We start from the raw sequence: 20,088 nt of genomic DNA on the forward strand, positions 1-20,088 counted from the left end.
AAGGAGGAGGGTTGGGGTCAGGTTGGCATCTGGTCCCGTAAAAAAACCCACCAACCCATACAATATGGTGAAAAAAACAAATAAGAATCCCATACCGCATCGGTCGTCGCGCGGGTTAACAAGGGCTGCGGCGGATGTTGGGGTCCCTGGACATCCGTCGACAAGTGGGTTACAAGTGGACCAGCCAACAAAACGACAAAAATATAGTGCAGATGAAAACCGTGCCATAATGTCCTGTTACTACAGCTCAGAGCCAGAAAAAGAGGCTATTTAAAGCGAATGTATGAATTATGGAAACAACAATATCCAGATTCAAATGTTAGTGAACAACGACTAGCAGATCAAAGGCGATTATTATACGGAATAAAGTGTTTAGTGAAGTTGAACATGAGGAAATTCAGGCAAATTGCAAAACCCAAAAAACAATATCACAAGCGGAAATAACTGATATTCAAGACACAACTAAAGACATTATAGTAGAACTCCCAGAAGAAGCTCTCGGGGAGGAAATAACATCACCACCACTAGAACCAGTTATCACTGAACCAATTGATGAACTAACTCAAAAACAAAAAGAATTGAAGGATAAGATCATGGAGCATTTTCTGCTTAATGAGGAAAGGCACGTTTACCATCACTAAAAACTGTGCCTAAGAAAATTTTGGCCCCTATCATGAAAATGGTTAATGCAGTGTTTTCAACAATTGAACCGGGATCCATCTTGGAAACAAACCAGTTAATGTACAGCGCAGCTGTAATAGTCACTAATGAACTAGGCATTAAAATCAAAGTACCTAGTCACACAACAGAAAAAGCATCAAGCCAAAGTGGAAAATCCGTTTAGAACAAAAAATAAAAAATTAAGGGCAGATGCTAGTAACTTAAAGAACATGCATGAGCAACGGCTTAAAAACAACAAAATCATAGATCGGCTAATCAAAAGATAGATTGGATACAAGAACATCAATGAAGCTGTAGAGATTGTAAAACCAGATAACAGCAACAGCTAGAAAAATTGAAAGATATGAGGCAGGAATCATCCAATATAAGCAAAATCAGCAATTTCAATCAGACCAATGGCGTTTTTATCAAAGTCTTAATGTGAATGGTGACACCAAAAGTGAAAAACCAGAAAAGCAGGCCACAGTTGAATTCTGGAAAGAATTGTGGGAAAATGCAAAGGACTACAACAAGGAAGCAAAGTGGATACATGACTTTGAGAAAAGCATTGGCAACAAACAAATGCAAGTATTAGAAATAACAACTGAGATGGTCAAAAATCGAGTTAAAAAGGTAAAGAATTGAACATCACCTGGAAAGGACCAATTACATGGTTTCTGGCTCAAATATCTGACCAGTTTACATGCAATTGGCCAGGCAACTGAATGAAATTTTACAAAAGGGCCAAATTGATGAATGGTTGACAACTGGAAAAACATACTTGATTCAGAAAGATGCAACTAAAGGAACAACACCTGAAAACTACAGACCAATAACATGCTTGCCAACAACCTTCAAATTACTCACAGGCATTATTGCAGATAACATGATGGATTATTTGGAAACAAACAACATCTTGCCAGTAGAGCAAAAAGGCAACAAGAGAAGGAGCAGGGGCACAAAAGATCAGCTTCTAATTGATAAAATGATATTAGAAATTGTAAGAACAGAAAAACGAACTTGAATATGGTCTGGATTGATTACAAAAAGGCATTTGACTCACTGCCACATAGTTGGATCATAAAATGCTTAGAAACAACTGGCATCAGCAAAAATATTACATCCTTTACTGAAAAGGCGATGAAACAATGGAGAACTGAGTTGGCAGTAGGGAATGAGATCTACGGAATGGTTAATATCAAGCGAGGAATTTTCCAGGGTGATTCACTTTCACCTCTTCTCTTCATCATCGCAATGATCCCACTATCAGTAATCTTAAAAAAAATGAAATTAGGCTACCAAACAGCCAAGAAGCTGAAAAAATTTCACATTTACTATATATGGATGATTTGAAACTCTATGGAAAGTCAGAAATAGAAATCCAATCATTGACAAACACAGTCCGAGTATTCAGCACCGTATTTCAATGCAGTTTGGCATGGAAAAATGCGCCACTGTATCCATAAAAGGGGCAAAATCACTGCATGTGAGGGAATTGAAATGCCCAATGGCCAATTAATTAAATGTAAAGAAAATGAAGCCTACAAATACTTAGGCATTCTGCAGTTGGATAACATCAAGCATGGAGAAGTAAAAACTATTGTCAGGCGAGAGTATACCAACAGAGTTAGGAAAATTTTGAAATCTAAATTGAATGGTGGAAATACAATCAAGGCCATAAATACCTGGGCAATACCAGTTATAAGATACACAGCTGGTATAGTTAACTGGACACAAGCTGATTTGGACCTTTTGGACCGAAAAACCAGGAAACTAATGACAATGCACTACAGTTTACATCCACGTGGTGATACTGATAGACTATATCTGCCCCGAAAATCAGGTGGCAGAGGATTATTACAAGTGAAGCAAACAGTTGAAGAAGAAAAACATGCATTGGCTGATTATTTAAAAGAAAGTCAAGAACATCTATTAATCGAAGTAAAGAACAAAATCTACTGAAGGCCCAACAGACGAAACAAGAATACAGAAAAGATGTGATAAAATCAAGAATGGAGAGTTGGCAGAACAAAGCACTGCATGGCCAATTTCTGGAAAAAATAAAAGATAAAGTAGACAGTGAACAAACTTGGTTATGGTTAACAACAGGTACATTAAAGAAAGAAACAGAGTCACTAATCCTGGCTGCGCAAGAACAAGCTATCCGCACAAATGCCATTAAGGCCAAAATCGAAAAATCCTCTGATGATGCCAAATGCAGACTTTGCAAAGAAGCTGATGAAACTGTTTGATCACATACTCAGCTGCTGTAAAAAATCGCGCAGACTGATTATAAATTGCGGCACAATTCAGTAGCACAAATGATCCATTGGAATTTTTGCAAAAATTATAATATTAAAACAGCAACAAACTGGTGGGAACATCATCCTGAAAAAGTCACCGAAAATCAGATGGTCAAGATCTTGTGGGATTTCCGTATACAAACCGACAAAATACTGGCGCATAATACACCAGACATCACACTGGTTGAGAAAAATAAGGTCACAATCATAATCGCAATACCAGGTGATAGCAGGGTCGCCGAGAAGGAACATGAAAAAATCGCAAGATACCAGGACTTAAAAATAGAAATTCAACGACTATGGCACAAACCAGCAGTGGTAATTCCAGTGGTAATTGGCACACTGGGTGCTATTCCAAAAGCACTGGAATTACATTTAAAACAGTTAAAAATTGACAAAATCACCATCAGTCAAATGCAAAAAGCCGCACTGCTTGGATCTGCACACATATTACGAAAATACGTTACGACGTCCTAGGCCCCTGGGTGGGGCCCGACTAGTAACCAATGCCAAATCTGGTGAAACAACTGGCCGCTGTGATACAATTGTATAATAACAATAATAATAATAATAATAATAATAATAATAATATAATAATCCAGCTTCTATTTCTATTACTACTTCATACCTGTGTCCAATCCGAGAGGAGCCATTCAGGGGGACAGTCCTTATTTTTGCAGGCTTGTTGGGAAGCTGGCCGTGAAGCGGAACAAAAGGTTTCTGGAAGTTCTAGAAAACTTCCATCCGCCATGCGCTGCTTGCAAAGAACGTCCCGTCTCTCAATGCCACCGCCGCATGTCTGTGAACACTGGAGAACATTTGCAGCAGAAGCTTATGAGCCTGAGAAACATGAGCAGCAATGGGCTTCCACAAATTGATCAGTATCTCATAAAAGTTAATGGGTTGCTTCAAACAGCATGTGGAATAGCAGACTTTTATGATAGAAATACTAATAAAAACAATTAGGGATTGAAACAAGGGAGGACTTTGAAATAATGTTCTGGGGCAGGTTTTTAATATGCGTTCTGGGTTCATAAAGCCCTTTCTCTTTGACAATAAAACAAGGCTGAAAAAGATGTAATGATACAAACACTTTGTGTTAAAGAGATGCTATATCCACTTTCTTTGGAAAGCAGACAAAGGGGAAAAGATAAGATAACAGCCAAAAACAAAGCTTTCTAATTTAAAAAAAATGTTTCTGATTAAAAGGATAAACTTAGAACAGCCAAAACATTAAGCCTGTGGAGCATTACCAAGAGCCAGTGATCTGTAGTATTCGGATGTGTGTGTGTTTGTGTGTGTGTGTGTGTGTGTGTGTATTTGTGACAATTGCATCACCCTGTCTTTCCTTTTCTCTGTTTGTTTGGAGAGCATGCACCTGCCACCTGCCTGAAGGGGTGAAACATGTATAGTAAGTGCGATGTTGTTTTCCTTACTGTTGAAAGCAGCAAGATATTGTGGATCACACTGACAAAAACTCTCCTGCTCAAACATTAAAACTTTTAGACAGACTTTCTCCAGAATTCAAAGGCCTCACTAATATTTCTAGATAAAACAATCAGCAGATAAAAGTGGTTGTAAAATAGGAATTTGCTGGATGGGTTGTTCCTCAAATCAGCAAAAATAACCAAATAGGGTTTTCATCGGAGGTCAGTGGGCAACAAATCTCAATCTCAAACTGTCTACTATGAACCTCACCCCATTCTTAAGGGGGCGTGCATAAGCGCACCAGTGTGCCTAATGTCCCTGTCTTACTGTCCCCATTTATCTGTATTTACTTCCGTTGTTCATTTTTATGTTTATACCTATACTTCTTATCTTGTATGTTTGACAAACAAACAAATAAACAAATCAAAGCATACATGGAATTTATGATTCTAAGATTAATATCCCTCCCATTTCTAGCCACCAATAGCAGCTATGGGTAGTTTTCCCCCCTTGGGAACTGGAATTTACCTGTTGCCATTCTTGAAGGTACCAAGATGGAGGACAGTCAAAACGGTTGCAGGCTTGAACTCCTGTAGGCTTGGGTTTGTGACATTGCTTGTCTTCCAAAGTCACTGTCTCATTAGTCTCTCTGGAGAGGAGATGAGTGCAGAAGACCTCGCGGATTTGCAATCCCACACCGCAGGTGAGGCTGCAAGAGCTCCATTTTCCCATCTCCCACCTGACAGGAAAGCCAAGAAAAAGATTCTGAAGTGAAAGAAAACATATTCCATAATTATGCAAAAAAAGCCAACACCTGGCTTGATTTCTGATTCTGTACTAGGTTGAATCCAGTTGTATCCTCCATGATTCGTTGTTGTTGTTAGTTGCAAAGTTGTGTCTGACCCATCGTGACCCCATGGACAACTCTCCTTATTGGTGAGTTCCTCCAGGTCTTCCTGTCCTCTACTATCCTCTGGAGTCCATTTAAGCTCACACCTACTGCTTCAGTGACTCTATCCAGCTACCTCATTCTCTGTCGTCCCATTCTTCTTTTGCCCCCAATCTTTCCAGCATGAGGCTTTTCTCCAATGAGCCCTTCCATGATTCTTACATAGTAGTAAATCCTTTGGATGTCACTGGGAACCGCATTCAAGTAACTTACTCTGGATCCAGAATTTAAAATACATTAATGTCTACTTACCTGGATTTCAATGCATTTAATGTAACTGTTGTGTTTTATACAGCAGTATAAAACTTGAGTTAGCCCAGCATTTCTGTTGCTAAATGAGACATTTGTAAAATGAGTTTTGCCCCATTTTACAACCTTTCTTGCCTCTGTTGTTAAGTGCATCACTGCAGTTGATAAGTTAGTAACCCGGTTGCTAAGTGAATCTGGCTTCCCCATTGACTTTGCTTGTCAGAAGCTCACAAAAGGAGATCACATGACATTGGGACACTCCAACCGTCATAAATATGAACATATTTGCCAAGTCAATTGCCAAGTATCTGAATTTTGATCATGGGGATGCTAAAAGATGGTAACTGTGAAAATGGTCATGACACTTTTTTCAGTGCCTTTGTAACTTTGGTCACTAAATGAATTGTAGTAAGTTGAGGATTACCTGTATTTTACACTTTTGTTTTACTATTTTGAACCACTTTTTGAAGAGCAGCAGGGTAAATTTAATAAGTAATTACATGGATTTAAAGGCATGATAAATCTTATCTGATCACCATTTGAATCCACCCTCCTTTTTACTTGTTATCAAGTAGCAAATCCAGCAAACAGGCTGGATGGGCCTCCTGCAGTCAAGGTACTCTATGGCAGGGGTGTCCAAACTTGGGAACTTTAAGACTTGTGGACTTCAACTCCCAGAATTCCCCAGCCAACATGGCTGGCTGGAGAATTCTGGGAATTGAAGTTCACAAGTAGTTCACAAGTTTGGACACCCCTGCTCTATGGTCTTGATGTTTATGCCTAGAATCTGCATTAACTTTTTAAAATTGATTTTGGCAGTGCTCCTACAATGACAAATTGGATCAAATACTTTTCTTTTGCTAATAATAGTACAAATGTAGCTTATGTGCTTTGCCTTTTAGGAAATATATGAAGTTTCTAACCTCGTAGACGTATTAGTCCAGCTGCCTCTTGAAAAAATACCTTTGGGACCACAATGGATTTTTTATTTTTATTTTTTCTAGTTATTTAATTATTTAACAAATTTCAAGGTGCCTAACTATATGTGCCCATTCATTTTCAAATGTAGGATTTTTAAACATTTAGGTTGAATGAGAATGAGCAAAATAAGAAAGAGACAGATCTTTGGCTATATTATGAATGCCCGATTTAATGAATTAATAAACATTTTTCCTTTAATGTCATTGAGTCTGTTGGGCAGTCCATGCTTATTTGTTGGCTAATAACTCAATACCTTGAAGTCTAACAGTGTATTGTTTTCACCTTCCAAAATAAAATACATTTGTAGTTGTCCTCTATGGTCCTTTGCTCATCATGGTGGAAAGTAATTTGATTTGTTAAAGAAGTGCATTCCAATCTGTCACTTATCTGTTGGATTCAGCCGGTTCGCACCTATTTGGGAGAACCGGTTGTTAACTTTCTAAGCAGTTTGGAGAACCTTTTGTTGGAAGAAATCTCCTTTTGTTTTTTTCCAATTTATAGAGCTAATCCTGTAAGAAAGGCAGGAAGGAAACATTCTGGTGTTGTTTTTAGCCTCATCTTTATTGCCCTGCTACAGAAACTGCCTCTCCAGTAATCCTTATTACAGTGTAACAGCTAAGGCGAAGCGCCCATCGATGTGAGTGATGTTGAGTTGGCCACACCCCACCCAGTCACATGACCACCGAGCCATGCCTATCCAGCTGGTCATTAGAGCAGAGAACCGGTTGTTAAATTATTTGAATCCCACCACTGGTTGGAGTGTAATACTAATTTTGAAGCACAAACAGCTATCTGAATAGATTTCAGCTGCTCCAACAGGAAGTTCAAGTTCCTAGGCCAAAACAGAGATGCACACTTATTCTTGTTTGATGGCTAGGTTGGGTTTGAATGGGATGCAGTAGGCTGGACTCCAAATGATGGAATAGAGTTAACTATAGTTTGTTTTTTATTAAAAGTAACTGAAATTAGTCATGTAGTTATGGCTTCTCCATCGAGTATTTAATTTCCCCCCACTTTTGCCACAATAACAATACAATTACATCAAATGGAGATCCCTGTTTTTGCCAGCAATCCAAACATTCTGCAATATTTATTCAATGAGATTACTACAAGAAAAAAAAGTTTGTTATCACTGGCCTGCATCAGAAAATTCTCCATATTCTGCATGGCATTTTATAACAAGTTTTATTTCTGGTGCTGTTTAGTGGTTATCTGGATAGGATAGTTTTTCTTTTGGAACTGTCTAAACTGTCTTTTGATAGCTAAATAGAGTTATGTTTTCTGAAGATATTTAATAGTTTTAATTCTTTTTTTTGGCAATGTTTATTGTTAAAAGAGGGAGGAGGGGAATTTGACTAAATGGAAAAGGCATAAATATACTTAGGTCATTAGGTATGTTTGTTAATTTTTACTGGATCTTTTCTAATTAAAATGAGAGCTGAAGATTTAGAAATGAGTTTATAAAAATGTCAGGTATGTAAAAAAGAGATATTTGTTGTTGTTGTTAGTTGCGAAATCATGTCTGATCTATCGCGACCCCATGGACAACATTCCTCCAGACCTTCCTGTCCTCTACCATCCTCTGGAGTCCATTTAAGCTCAAATTTACTGCTTCGGTGATTCCATCCAGTCACCTCATTCTCTGTCATCTCCTTTTTTTGCCCTCAATTGTTCCCAGCATTAGGCTCTTCTCCAGTGAGTCCTTCCTTCTCAATAGGTGGCCAAAGTATTTGAGTTTCATCTTCAGGATCGGGCCTTCTAAAGAGCAGTCAGGTATCCTGATATCCTCTAGGACTGACTAGTTTTATCGTCTCGCAGTCCAAGGGACTCACAGGAGTCTTCTCCAGCACCATAGTTCAAAGGCTGTATTGTAAGATACAATAACTTGTTAATACTGAATATATTTATTCAGAACGAAAGGAAAGTTTCTTCTTATATTTTCTTTGTCATTGAGGGTTTTTTTGGGAGCGGGGGGGGGCTGCCTGTACTTTCTAAACATTTTTTTTCTTTTCTATGTATTTTTGTACTGTTTTTGTATTTGTCTTATCTGTTTAATATAGTCCTTAATAAAAATATTATAAAACCCTCCAATAAAGTATGTTTCTAAAGCTATAAAAAAGATTAAACTGGGAAGGTGCCGGGACCAGATGGATATCAGGTTCTTATTATAAATATTTTGAGGATGAACTTTTACAACTGTTGCAAAACAAGACGAACTCTAATCTACAGGAGGAGAAATGCCAGAGAATTGGAAAGAGGCCAGTAAAGCATTAATACTGACAGAGGGACAAGATTTGACTTTAACAAGAAACTATAGGCCAATATCATTATTAAATATGACTATAAGTTGTTCATAATGAGTCCACCTGACAATTTTTCAAGAATTTATTAATGAGGATCAATGTGGGTTCTTACCTAAAAGACACTTAGAAGTATGTTGGACATTTTGGAATATTTGGCAAAACATTAAAAAAAAGCAAGCTTCATGGATCTTTTTGGAGGCAGAGATGGCCTTTGACTATTTGAACTTTCTGGCAAAGTTTTTGAAAAATATGAATTTTGGAGAGAATTTATAAAACGGGTATTTTATGTTATTTTTATTTACCCTTTTAAAATATGTGTATGTACTTCAAAAGGACTTTTGAAAATTGTCTGTTCAGACAATCATAGATGATATGCTAACTGTAGCTAGTCTAATAGAACAGAATAACAGAATTGGAAGGGACCTTGGAGGTCTTCTAGTTCAACCCCCTGCTCAGGCAGGAAACCCTATACTATTTCAGACAAATCATTATTCAATCTCTTCTTTAAAACTTCCAGTGTTGGAACATTTACAACTTCTGGAGGCAAGTAGTTCCACTGATTAATTGTCCTAACTGTCAGGAAATTTTTCCTTAGTTCTAAGTTGCTTCTCGCCAAGATCACATCTTACAAGTCCAAGATGGTCAAAAAGCAGAAGAAAAAGTCAACCTCTTCATAAAACAAATTAAATAACTGATCACTAATAATTCATAAAATATTACAAGAATTTAGTGTTAACATACTTTCATTGCTTTCATATCTCAAAACAGACTCTATATAAATGTAATTTATTATCATAACTCAAATGTCTTAAATTGTATGCAATTTTTTTCCTTTGAATTCAGTGTTGATTTCACATGCTTGGGAATTATAGGTTCATAATTTTTCAGCATTACCAGTTCACAATAGTTCAGATACAAATACAATAATACTGGATGGTATGTTGTTTTCTTTCTTTTTCCCCAATAAGCAGCTGCTTTCCACATTTCCATGAAAAGCAGATGATTATTAGTATCAATTGGGATTTACAACTCTTGTGAATTCAAAGGCACAAAGCCAACATATAAATAACTGGATAGAAGACAAAGGGGAAGGAGAGAAAGGGGAACAATGAATGAAAAAAAGAAAAGAAGGCAAACCAGCCAGGCTAGCCTACAGCATGGGTGTCAAACTCGATTGCGTCACGTGACGTATAGTGACGGTTTTTTGCCTTTGCAGAGCCGCCAATTTGACACACCTGGTCTATAGCATATTAGGAGTATACCTGGAAGTACGTAAGATCCTCATTGGCTGATAAGAAAATGAACTTTCGGAGATTATTTTGGAAACTGCACGGCCATGAACATAGACAGAATAATAGTGCAAATGAGACTCCAAGGAAATAATTTGGCAAGGAACAAAATGTGCTGTTGTCAGCAGCTCTTAATCTGCTGCACTTCAGATAGAAAACAGCAATTTATTCTTTTCAGAGAGACAAAAGGGCTAACGAAGAATAAGAAAGATACTTCCAAAGGAGAAGGAAATGCGCATTAGTTTGGAAAGCAATGATACATATTTGCTTGTTTGGCAACATATTCTCTTAATAAGAAAGTTGCCAGCCATATGCTCAGATTTCAAAATGGAGGCCTGGTTTTTGCAAGTGTACAGGTTGTCCATTTTCTTACAACCACAATCGAGTCCAAAATTTCTGTTGCTAAGCGAGACGTTTAGTGAGTTTTCCCCTCTTCTTACTACAGTTGTTAAATGAACCACTGCAGTTGTTAAATTAGTAGCACATTTGTTAAGTGACTTTGGCTCCTCCATTGATTTTGCTTGTCAGAAGGTCACAAAAGGCGATCACATGACTCCAGGACAAATTATAGAGAAGAAGAAGTAAAATGGGATTTTTTTTAAGATGAGCAAAATCTCTCTAGTAGCTGCAGGTTGTCACTGAGTATTATTAACCAGTGATTATTATAGCAGCATCTGTCCTATCTCTCACAAATATCAAATCTAGAAAAGTTGACCCCTTGTTTATCTGTTAACCTCCTGAAAAATGAAACAGCCAACAACGAGAATATGGGGGAACCTTGCATTCCTCCTGGTTTATTTAATAAATCTCCAAGTAGCTGAATTTCCCATTAGTAGATTTCACCACTAGAAAATTCTGTAATTCCGTTCAGGGAGAAATGATCAGAAGTTCCGCCTGAAATTCCCTTACACTACTACCTTTGTGGTTCTACCTCTTAACCCAAGCATTATCAACTGGACCCTTATGTTCAAATTTCTGGATTTCAAGTTACAATTCTACTCCCCACCACTACTTCTGTCTAGTCTATTTTTAAGGTAATCACTGTCTAGTCATTACCTTGAGGTAGATGGGCTGTCTATAGATTTTATAAATAAACAATTAAATTCTGTTTGAATAAGTTCACCCTTCAGTCCTTCAACTATACCCGGTCAGCCCTTCAAGGTAAACCAGAGTAGGAATTAAAGTCATGCGGGTTATACTAGTATTATTGTAAAGCTACGTAAACAAGTCACACTGTACTTCCCCTCCCTCCATTATTCCTCATGAGAACTAGGGAGAATCTTTCTTGTCTGAGATGCCTTCTAACGTTATAGTACTTCCCCGCCCTCAGCTTTCTTTTATCTACAGGAACTGCTGTCTTGGTAGCAGTTCTTCCTTCTGTTCCTCAAGGCCATTCCCCCTTACCAACTACATTCCTCAGGTTTCTGCAAAAAACATATTTTGCAGAATCATATTTATCTTTCTTCAGGAAAACTTCTATTTCGTTTTCTTTGTTTCTGATACTCCGATACTACTATAATCGTTTTCCTCCAATGACTGTAATGAATAAGTGGCTCCCACCCTAACAAGCAAGGAGGATTTCAACAGGGTGTCATAAATCTAACCACAGCTAAAGTCGTTTGAAATGTAACTTAATTATTTATGTCCTATACTGCTCTGTCATCAGGTCCTGGGTCAGATTATGGTAATTATTCATGAGCTAGGCCATGCATCCCCAGAAAGGGCTCAACATAAACACATATCTTTTTACAGTACAGAGAATATATTTTTGCACTCAGAGGCCATAAATCTATCTGTTAGTCTCCAACTTCACACAAAAACTTCTTCAAGAAAAGCAGGGGCTTATCCTGGGATTGAAAAAGGAAAAACACCTTATTGATTTCATACAGGATCTTGCCCTCACTTAACCATGGTTACGCTAAAACAGTTAAGCACAGGCATAAAGAAATAACCTTGTTATTACAGAACATTGTCTGTTTCCTAGGCTTCAGAGAGATCTTCCAGTTGAAGATAGACTGGACACACACACACACATACAATCAATATAAAAAGTCTACACACCTCTTTTAAAACACTAGGCTTTTCAGATGTAAAAAAAATCAGACCAAGATCAATCACTTCAGCTTCCCCCCCCCCCCCTTTAATATAACATACAAGCTCATGAAAAGAGATGTAAGTTTGTGTATATCTAAGGTGACCAGATTTTCAGATTGGAAAAGAGGGACGCCTTTGACCGGGGGGGGGGGGTTTGATTAAAAAAATTTTTTTTGTCAAAAGGTCACCCCAGGACACTGAAACCAGCATAAATACGAATCTGTTGCCAAACAAAATTTTGATCACGTGACCATGAGGATGCTGCAACGGTCGCTAAGTGTGAAAAATGGTCGCAACGGTCGCTAAGTGTGGAAAAATGGTCATCAGTCACTTTTTTCAATGCCATTGTAACTTTGGTCAATAAATGTTTTCCCCCTCCTCGAGACTCCTCACTTCTTCCTTCATTCCTCTTGCTTATCTACTGTCACCTTATCTGTCTTCTCCTCTTTCCCTCTCTTCCTTCCTTTCTCCTTCCATCCTCTCTTCTTTCCTCACTCACTCCCTTCCTCCTTTTTTCTCTTCCTTCCTCCTTCCATTCTTTCAGCTTCATTTCTTTTGCCTATCTACCTTCTCTGTCTTTCTGCTCTTTCCATTTCTCTCTTCCTCTTCGCTTCTGTTCCTCCTCCTTCCTCCTTTCCTATTTCTTCCTTCGTCCTTCCTGCTGCCTATGTACCTTCACCTTCTCTGTTTTCTGCTCTCTCCCTTCTTCCCCTTTCCTCCCTCCCTCCCTTCTTTCCTTTCTAGTTCCATCTTTTCTCTTCTTTCCTCTCTCCTCCCTTTTTCTTTTTTCCTTCCTTCCTCTTTCCTCTTGCCTATCAACTTCATCCTCTTTGTCTTTCTGCTCTTTCCTCTCTTCCCCTTTTTCTTCCTACCTCCTTCCCTCTTTTCTCCCTCCCTTCTTTTCTTCTTTTTTCTTCCATCTTCCTCCTTCTCCTTCCATTCTTTCTCCTTCATCCATCTTTTCCTCCTTCCATCTCTCCCCCCTCCCTTCTTCTTTTCCTTCCCCCCTCCCTCCTTCCTTCCTCTCCTTCCCTTTCTCGCACACAGGAAGGGGAGGGGAAGCTTCTAGTCACTTTCACAGCAATAATTTCTTTATCTAACTTTTAAAAAACAGTGTGCAAATCAAACTTGAGATTTTCGTAACCTGCGAAGCACCAAGTTATTATCTTCTGTTGTTGTTACAAATTCGCAGCTACTCCATTCTTTCCGATAGGGAACTGCATTTCCCAAGATGCCTCAGGTCCTCAAAGTGCTGAACGCGGTTTTGCAATTGACTCCAGCGAGGCCCGGTAGCCGCCGGCTGGGGTGGCTGTCAAGGCGCTGACAGCGGAGCAGACGCGCCGTTTGTTACTGCTTCCAGCAATCGAGACAGACAAGGGAAGCGGCGGTGGCGGACGTCAGCAGCGACTGTAATGACCGTGCAGGCGAGGTGCGGAGGAAGAACGGAAGGTCCCTCCCGCCCGCGACGACGGCTCCAGCCATGGACGAGCAGGCTGGCTCCGGCGTCTTCTTCAACAACAACAACAACGCGCTGCTCTTGCCGCCACCTCCGGGTGGGAAGCAACCATGCCTTGCAGACTCGCTTCCCACCGCAGCACAGGGGCCGCACAGGCGTGGTTGCTTCCCATCCGGAGGTGGCGGCAAGAGCATTGCGTTGTTGTTGTTGGGGCCAGCCTGCTCATCCATGGCTGGAGCCGTCGTCACGGGCGGGAGGGACCTTCCGTTCTTCCTCCGCACCTCGCCCGAGCAGTCGTTACAGTCGCTGCCGACGTCCGCCACCGCCGCTTCTAATTAATATAATTCTCCCTCTCTTTTTCACTTTCTCTCCAGCACACAAACACAAATGCATAGGGCAGCCCACCTCACACACAGGTAACTCCGGGCAGCTTACAACATTATGATGCACGTCTCCCCATAGGAGAGGAGATGGGGAAGCCGGGGGCCCGGAGATCACCTGGGGGATGCCGAGGATGCCTTAACCAATCGAAAGCCGGCGTACCTCGTCATAATGGGGGATGGATTTCTTGCCAGGAAACGCGAGGGTTGGACAACGGCGGAGGCTCGGGTTTGTTTTTTTTTCCCAGGAATAAAAGTGAACATAAGACTTCTAAATCCCAGCAAGAAAAGAAATGCAACTGTAGTGGTCTCTTCCCCCCCTTCCTCTAAAGAACAAACGTTATCCTGCCGCAGAAGCGAAGAAATCTCAGATTTCGCCCTTCTGCAAACAGCTTCCCTCAGGATCCCGCTCCTCCGCTACAGATGCATCGCGTCCCAACAGTGGAACTTCACAGCCCCAAACCCAGTTTCTGGGTGACCCGTCGAGAGACTAACTGCTTCTTCTCCCCACCCCGAAGACTGTATTTCCCCGCCGCTCCCTCCCCCCGCCCCGCAAAGCTCTCTACAGCCCTTCCAAGCCTACCCAGCACCACGTCCTCCTCTCCAGCAAATCCTACATGCACCCGACGCTCCTCAGTGCACATGTCCCTTGCCGGCTCCGGAGAGCTTTTTGAAACGCGCAGCTGCTGCTTCTCTTTCAAACTACACAGCTCCCAAGTCGGGGCATCTCTCCCTCCCCTCGCAGCTCAGGGGCTCCCTTGAAGGGCTCCTGCTGCTGCGGCGGCTCCCCCAGCTAGCGCTCCGTTTTCAGAGATTTCCAAAGCGCTCACACCTCTTCCCACCCGCCGTCTCCTTTTAAGCCCCCCCCCCAAGTAACCCCTTTCTCAGGCTCTCCGCCAGCACTCTTCAACTTCATCCCCATCACTGCCCGCTCCTCCAGCCCCTAAAAGCGGTGGGGCTGGGACCGATCCTGAGCTAACCTACGCCACGAATGCCGCCCCTCCCCGGTACCTTGGTGCATCCTCACCGTCGCTCCCTCCCCCTGCCCCGCAAAGCTCTCTACAGCCTTCCGAGCCTACCCAGCACCAAGTCCTCCTCTCCAGCAAATCCTACACACACCCGACGCTCCTCAGTGCACACGTCCCTTGCCAGCTCCGGGAGAGCTTTTGGAAACGCGCAGCTGCTGCTTCTCTTTCAAACTACACAGCTCCCAAGTCGGGGCATCTCTCCCTCCCCTCGCAGCTCAGGGGCTCCCTTGAAGGGCTCCTGCTGCTGCGGCGGCTCCCCCAGCTAGCGCTCCGTTTCAGAGATTTTCCAAAGTGCTCGCCCTCTTCCCACCCGGCCGTCTCCTTTTAAGCCCCCCCCAAGTAACCCCTTCCTCAGGCTCTCCGCCAGCACTCTTCAACTTCATCCCCATCACTGCCTGCTCCTCCAGCCCCTAAAAGCGGTGGGGCTGGGGACCGATCCTGAGCTAACCTACGCCACGAAGGCTGCCCTCCCCGGTACCTTTGGTGCATCCTCCCGTCGCGGGAGCCCCGGAAGCGAGAGGACGTCTCTGCAGGCGGCTGCCGCTGCGCCCACGCTCTCGGAGGTGGCGATCCCATTCACGAAGAGGCAGGAGGAGAGGTGGGCGCAGCGGCAGCCGCCCGCAGAGAACTTCCACGTGCTTCAGGGGCTTCTGCCGGGCGGCGGAGCCCCGGAAGCGAGAGGAACTTCTCTGCGGGCGGCTGCAGCTGCCCCTACCCTCTTCTCCTGCCGCGGCGAGCGGAAAATTCTCTGATTATTAGATAGAATAGATTAGATTACTCACCAGTGAGTAAGCGCAGCTGCAACCCCAAAAGAGGAAAGGAAATGGAGACTTGCGCAGGCGTGCTCAGCTAAGCGGAGTCCAGCCAATCAGTGAGCTGGTTGGGATGGAAAATTTTCAGCACGTGGCGTGCTGAAAATTTCCCATCCCAGCCAGCTCACTGATTGGCTGGAGTCCAGGCCAATCCAATCAGTGAGCGGCAGGCTGGGCTGGCTTAAATTTGTAGGTAGGTAGGATAGAGAACAGAACGATGAGCCAGCCCAGCAAGCTAGCAGCTGATGGCGAGAGCTGCGAGCGCCAAAAAAAGCGTGCTTTTTAAAAAAGCGGGCGGGACGCGGGAAAATGCATTAAAAAGCGGGGGTGTCCCGCCAAAAGCGGGACATCTGGTCACCTTATGTATATCTCTTCCTAGGTTATAGAATGCAAGGGCCACCCCCAAAACAGGGGATAGGGTGAGAGTTAAATTCAAATCATTTGGTTGGATTTTCCATTTAATTAAAATTAAGTACTCCCCAACCATAAATTTCATCCTTCCCCTCGTATTGAAAACGTACTTGATAACAACTTTTGAAAGTCTCGATTCCCAGCTTTGTACTTTGTACTCTATTTTACTCTATTATCTTTTGCATGGAAACTTCTTAATTTATTTGGGCCAAGACTCATTAATTCAGTCCTAGAGAGAGCCTGCAATCTACAGTATGTTAATATAGCGCAGCGATGTCAAACTTGCATTGTCACAACATTGTCACGTGACGTATCACGACTTTCCCCCTCTTTGCTAAAGCATGGGCACATGTGACACATCTGGCGTGTGGGCCGCACGTTTGACAGCCCTGATATAAAGTAAGATAAATCACTTTTAATGAGAGCCTAGATTGTTATTCTAGTTTAATATGCATTGTGATATATTTAATTTGCTATCTATTGCTCCTACCCATCCTTTTAGATTCTTTTTAGATTCATTTTATATGTTTTTAGCCTCTTAGATATAATTTTTTATTCTGATGTATCTTTTAGGCTTTTTAATGTTTGAAGCCCCACCTCCTTTATAGTGGTCTTTGCCTGTAATCACGGGGTGTTTTAGTCATATGTGAAGAGAGAAGATTTTAAAAATGCAAGAAATTTCATGTTCATAACACTTGGAAATCAAAGATTTGTATTAGCAAGGAAGCAAGTACACAGCTTTGCTCAGCCTCAGAAAATAATATGGTCCAAGTTTATATGTCCTATAATCTTCTGATCTTTCATCTGCTTGCCCATAAGACAAGGAATGTAATTCCTGCAATATAATGAATGATCTTATGAAACTATCTCTAAATTTGACTCTGGCAGCTATTTCTTAATTTGACAAAGGCAACTATATATAGCAAAGTATAGAGAAATGGGCTCCTGTAAATTCACTAGTTCATGCAATCTTTTTAGATGGAAAATCATTTTCAGAAACAAATGTAATGTAGAGAAGGAACCAAAGAAATATAAGACTCCAAGGAAATTGTGCCAAGATATATCTTCATTCATTTCCAAGTACATCTATAATTCACAAAAATGTCTTTAAAAACATGACAAGCAGCGCAGTCTGAAGATAATGGAGTCAGGAATCCAGGAATACTGGAGAAGGCACTCTTGGCTAAGACTGTCTCAGAAGCTTTCCTATTTCTTATAAAAGTTGAACTTGTTTTCTTAGGATGATTAGGAATTGGTCTGGGGCAACAGCCAAAGCTTCATATAGTGACAAGCTGAATAGGAGAATGTATGTTAATATGATACGCTATTTTAGCATATGGTTCTGCTTTTAATAAGAGGTATAGTGTAGAAGGTATGCAAGAGATATAAGATGTACAGGTACAAGGCTTTTATCTTGGGACAATTTCACTGTTTTCATTTTTCACTGTTTCCATTTTCATTCTCTTCTAGAGACAGAATCCTGTATATGTTGGCTTATGAAAGAAATGGCCAATGCTTGTATATTCAAAAAGACTAGCCGTGGAGTAGTTCAAAAACTAGTCCATGGCTAGTCTTCTTGAGTGACCGATATTTTGCTATCAATGATTCAATCAGTCACAAATATTATGCCCTCATCATAAAGTTGGTATTATTTAGGGAAAAGACTTTTGTTCTCAAATCAGACATATTCCATTTAATATATTGTATACTCTAGTAAACGGGGGGAGCAGTTAGCAAAATTCATGTAAGTTAAAACCTTGTAGAACCCACCAAATTGCCCCAAGTTGTACGTAAATTTAAAGTCAATATAAGTCTATTATAGCTTGATTTTTAAAAGTTTGATAATTAGCTGTGAGGCATGGTGACGCACTAGTGAGGCCACAGTATTGCATGTTAATTATGTTAACTGCCAGCAGTTCGTTTCTGACTGGCTCATGGCTGACTCATTCTTCCATCCTTCTGAGGTTGGTAAAATGAGGACCCAGATTGTTGGGAGTAATATGCTGACATTGTAAACCTCTTAAAGAGGGTTATAAACAGAAGTGGATGGCTCCCGGTTTGGCTCAGATTGGCGAAACCTGTAGTAGCAGCAGCGGGAGGCTCCTCCCACCTTCCTGGACACTTCTGCACATGTGCAGAAGTGGCATGTGCAGATGCACGGCTGAACCACTAGTAAAAAAGATAGCAACCCACCACTGGTTATAAAGCACTGTGAAGCAGTATATAAGTCTAAGTGCTATTGCTATTGCTACTCTGTGGCCTGCATTACTACCTATACAACAATCATAGGATGTGTTACCAATTAGCCTGTTACTTTAATCAGATGGCTTTACATGCTACTTGAAAGCATGGAAAAAGGAAATCAAGAATTTAATTTTTTTTAATTTATTTTATTTTATCAATTTCATATGTACATTCACAATTATATGATCTCATAACTGTTATTAATAATATGTATTTATAACATTTTTTCCCTACTGTTAACAATATACTTGAAGATTGCTTTTTTAACATCCCATAGATCCATCTTATCTTACAACTGACCTACTTCTTCTTCCCTCCCTCCCTCTTTCCTTCCCTCGTTTCTTCTCTCCTATTCCCCTTCCTTCCCTCCCTCCTTCCCCTTCCCTCCTTCTCTCCTTCCCTCCCTCCTTCCTTCCTTCCCTCCTTCCTTCCTTCCCTCCTTTCTTTCTCCTTCTCTCCTTCCTTTCCCCCTTCCTTTCCTCCTTCCTTCCCCCCTTCCTTCTCTCCTTTCTTCTCTCCTTCTCTTCTTCCTTCCCTCCTTCCTTCCCTCCTTTCTTCTCTCCTTCTCTCCTTCCTTCCCTCCTTCCTTCCCTCCTTGCTTCCCTCCCTCCTTCCTTCCTACATTTTCTTTTGCTGTATTGGGTCCACTCAATTATCTCCCTTGCACAGAGATGCCCTCGGTTTCCATGTACTAGAAACCAGGTGTGGGCTTCAAAATTTTAGCAAGGGGCTATCTGCCTGGTTGCTGGGTAGGCGTGGCCATGGTGGGTGTGGCCTCCCCAGGCTCCTGCCCTCTGGATGCCAGAAATATGCCCATTTTCTGGCCTTCCTGAACTTCCGGTAGGCTCATTTTCACCCTACTCAAGCCTCTGTGCGCGCCCTGCACTTACTTATTCAAAATGGGCCATGTGGGGACTCCTGGCAGGGACGGGGTGGGTGGGGCCAGCCAGGAGTGGGATTTGGGAGTTCTCCAACCTGCACAGAATCTTAGCTAGAGATTCTCCAGAACCCCTGCAAACCCCCAGCAGCCCATCCCTTCTAGGAACATACATTTCCCATTCGAAACCATAAGTAGGCTGTGAACAGAATAAAATTGTGACAGCTACCTCATAGTAATATAGTTCATAGGTAAAAAAACCACACATTAATTGCTGACTGTAAATAGGTATCTTAGGAATTATGTCAGAACTTATCTAGATCTTACCAGTAATCTATAGGTAGTCCTTGATTTACAACAATAATGGAGTCCAAAATTACTGTTGTAAATAGTTACAGTTGTTAAGCAAGTCATCATGTGTCCAGCCTGATTCTATGACTTTTTTTTGCAGTGGTCATTAAGCAAATGCAGCAGTCATTAAGTGAACCTGTTATCCACAATGGGTATTTTTTGCTGGAACCCAGAAGAAAATGCTGATTTCCAGCAAAAAAAATGTAAATTATAATCATGCAGCAGCAGGACGCTGTAAGGTATAAATGAGAGCTGGTTGCCAAGCCACCAAAT

General features: G+C 41.4%; 1 protein-coding gene across 1 annotated transcript in view; it reads right to left on the minus strand.

Annotated features, from left to right (window-relative positions):
* ADAMTSL1 (ADAMTS like 1) overlaps window positions 1-20,088 on the minus strand; it is a 542,768-nt gene that overhangs the window by 56,209 nt on the left and 466,471 nt on the right. Inside the window, 2 exon segments of the mRNA XM_032212442.1 lie at window positions 3,592-3,771; window positions 4,920-5,130. Of these exon segments, the coding sequence (XP_032068333.1) occupies window positions 3,592-3,771; window positions 4,920-5,130 (391 nt within the window).

This window comes from Thamnophis elegans, chromosome 3 (assembly GCF_009769535.1).
Source record: "Thamnophis elegans isolate rThaEle1 chromosome 3, rThaEle1.pri, whole genome shotgun sequence".
Lineage (NCBI taxonomy): Eukaryota > Metazoa > Chordata > Lepidosauria > Squamata > Colubridae > Thamnophis > Thamnophis elegans.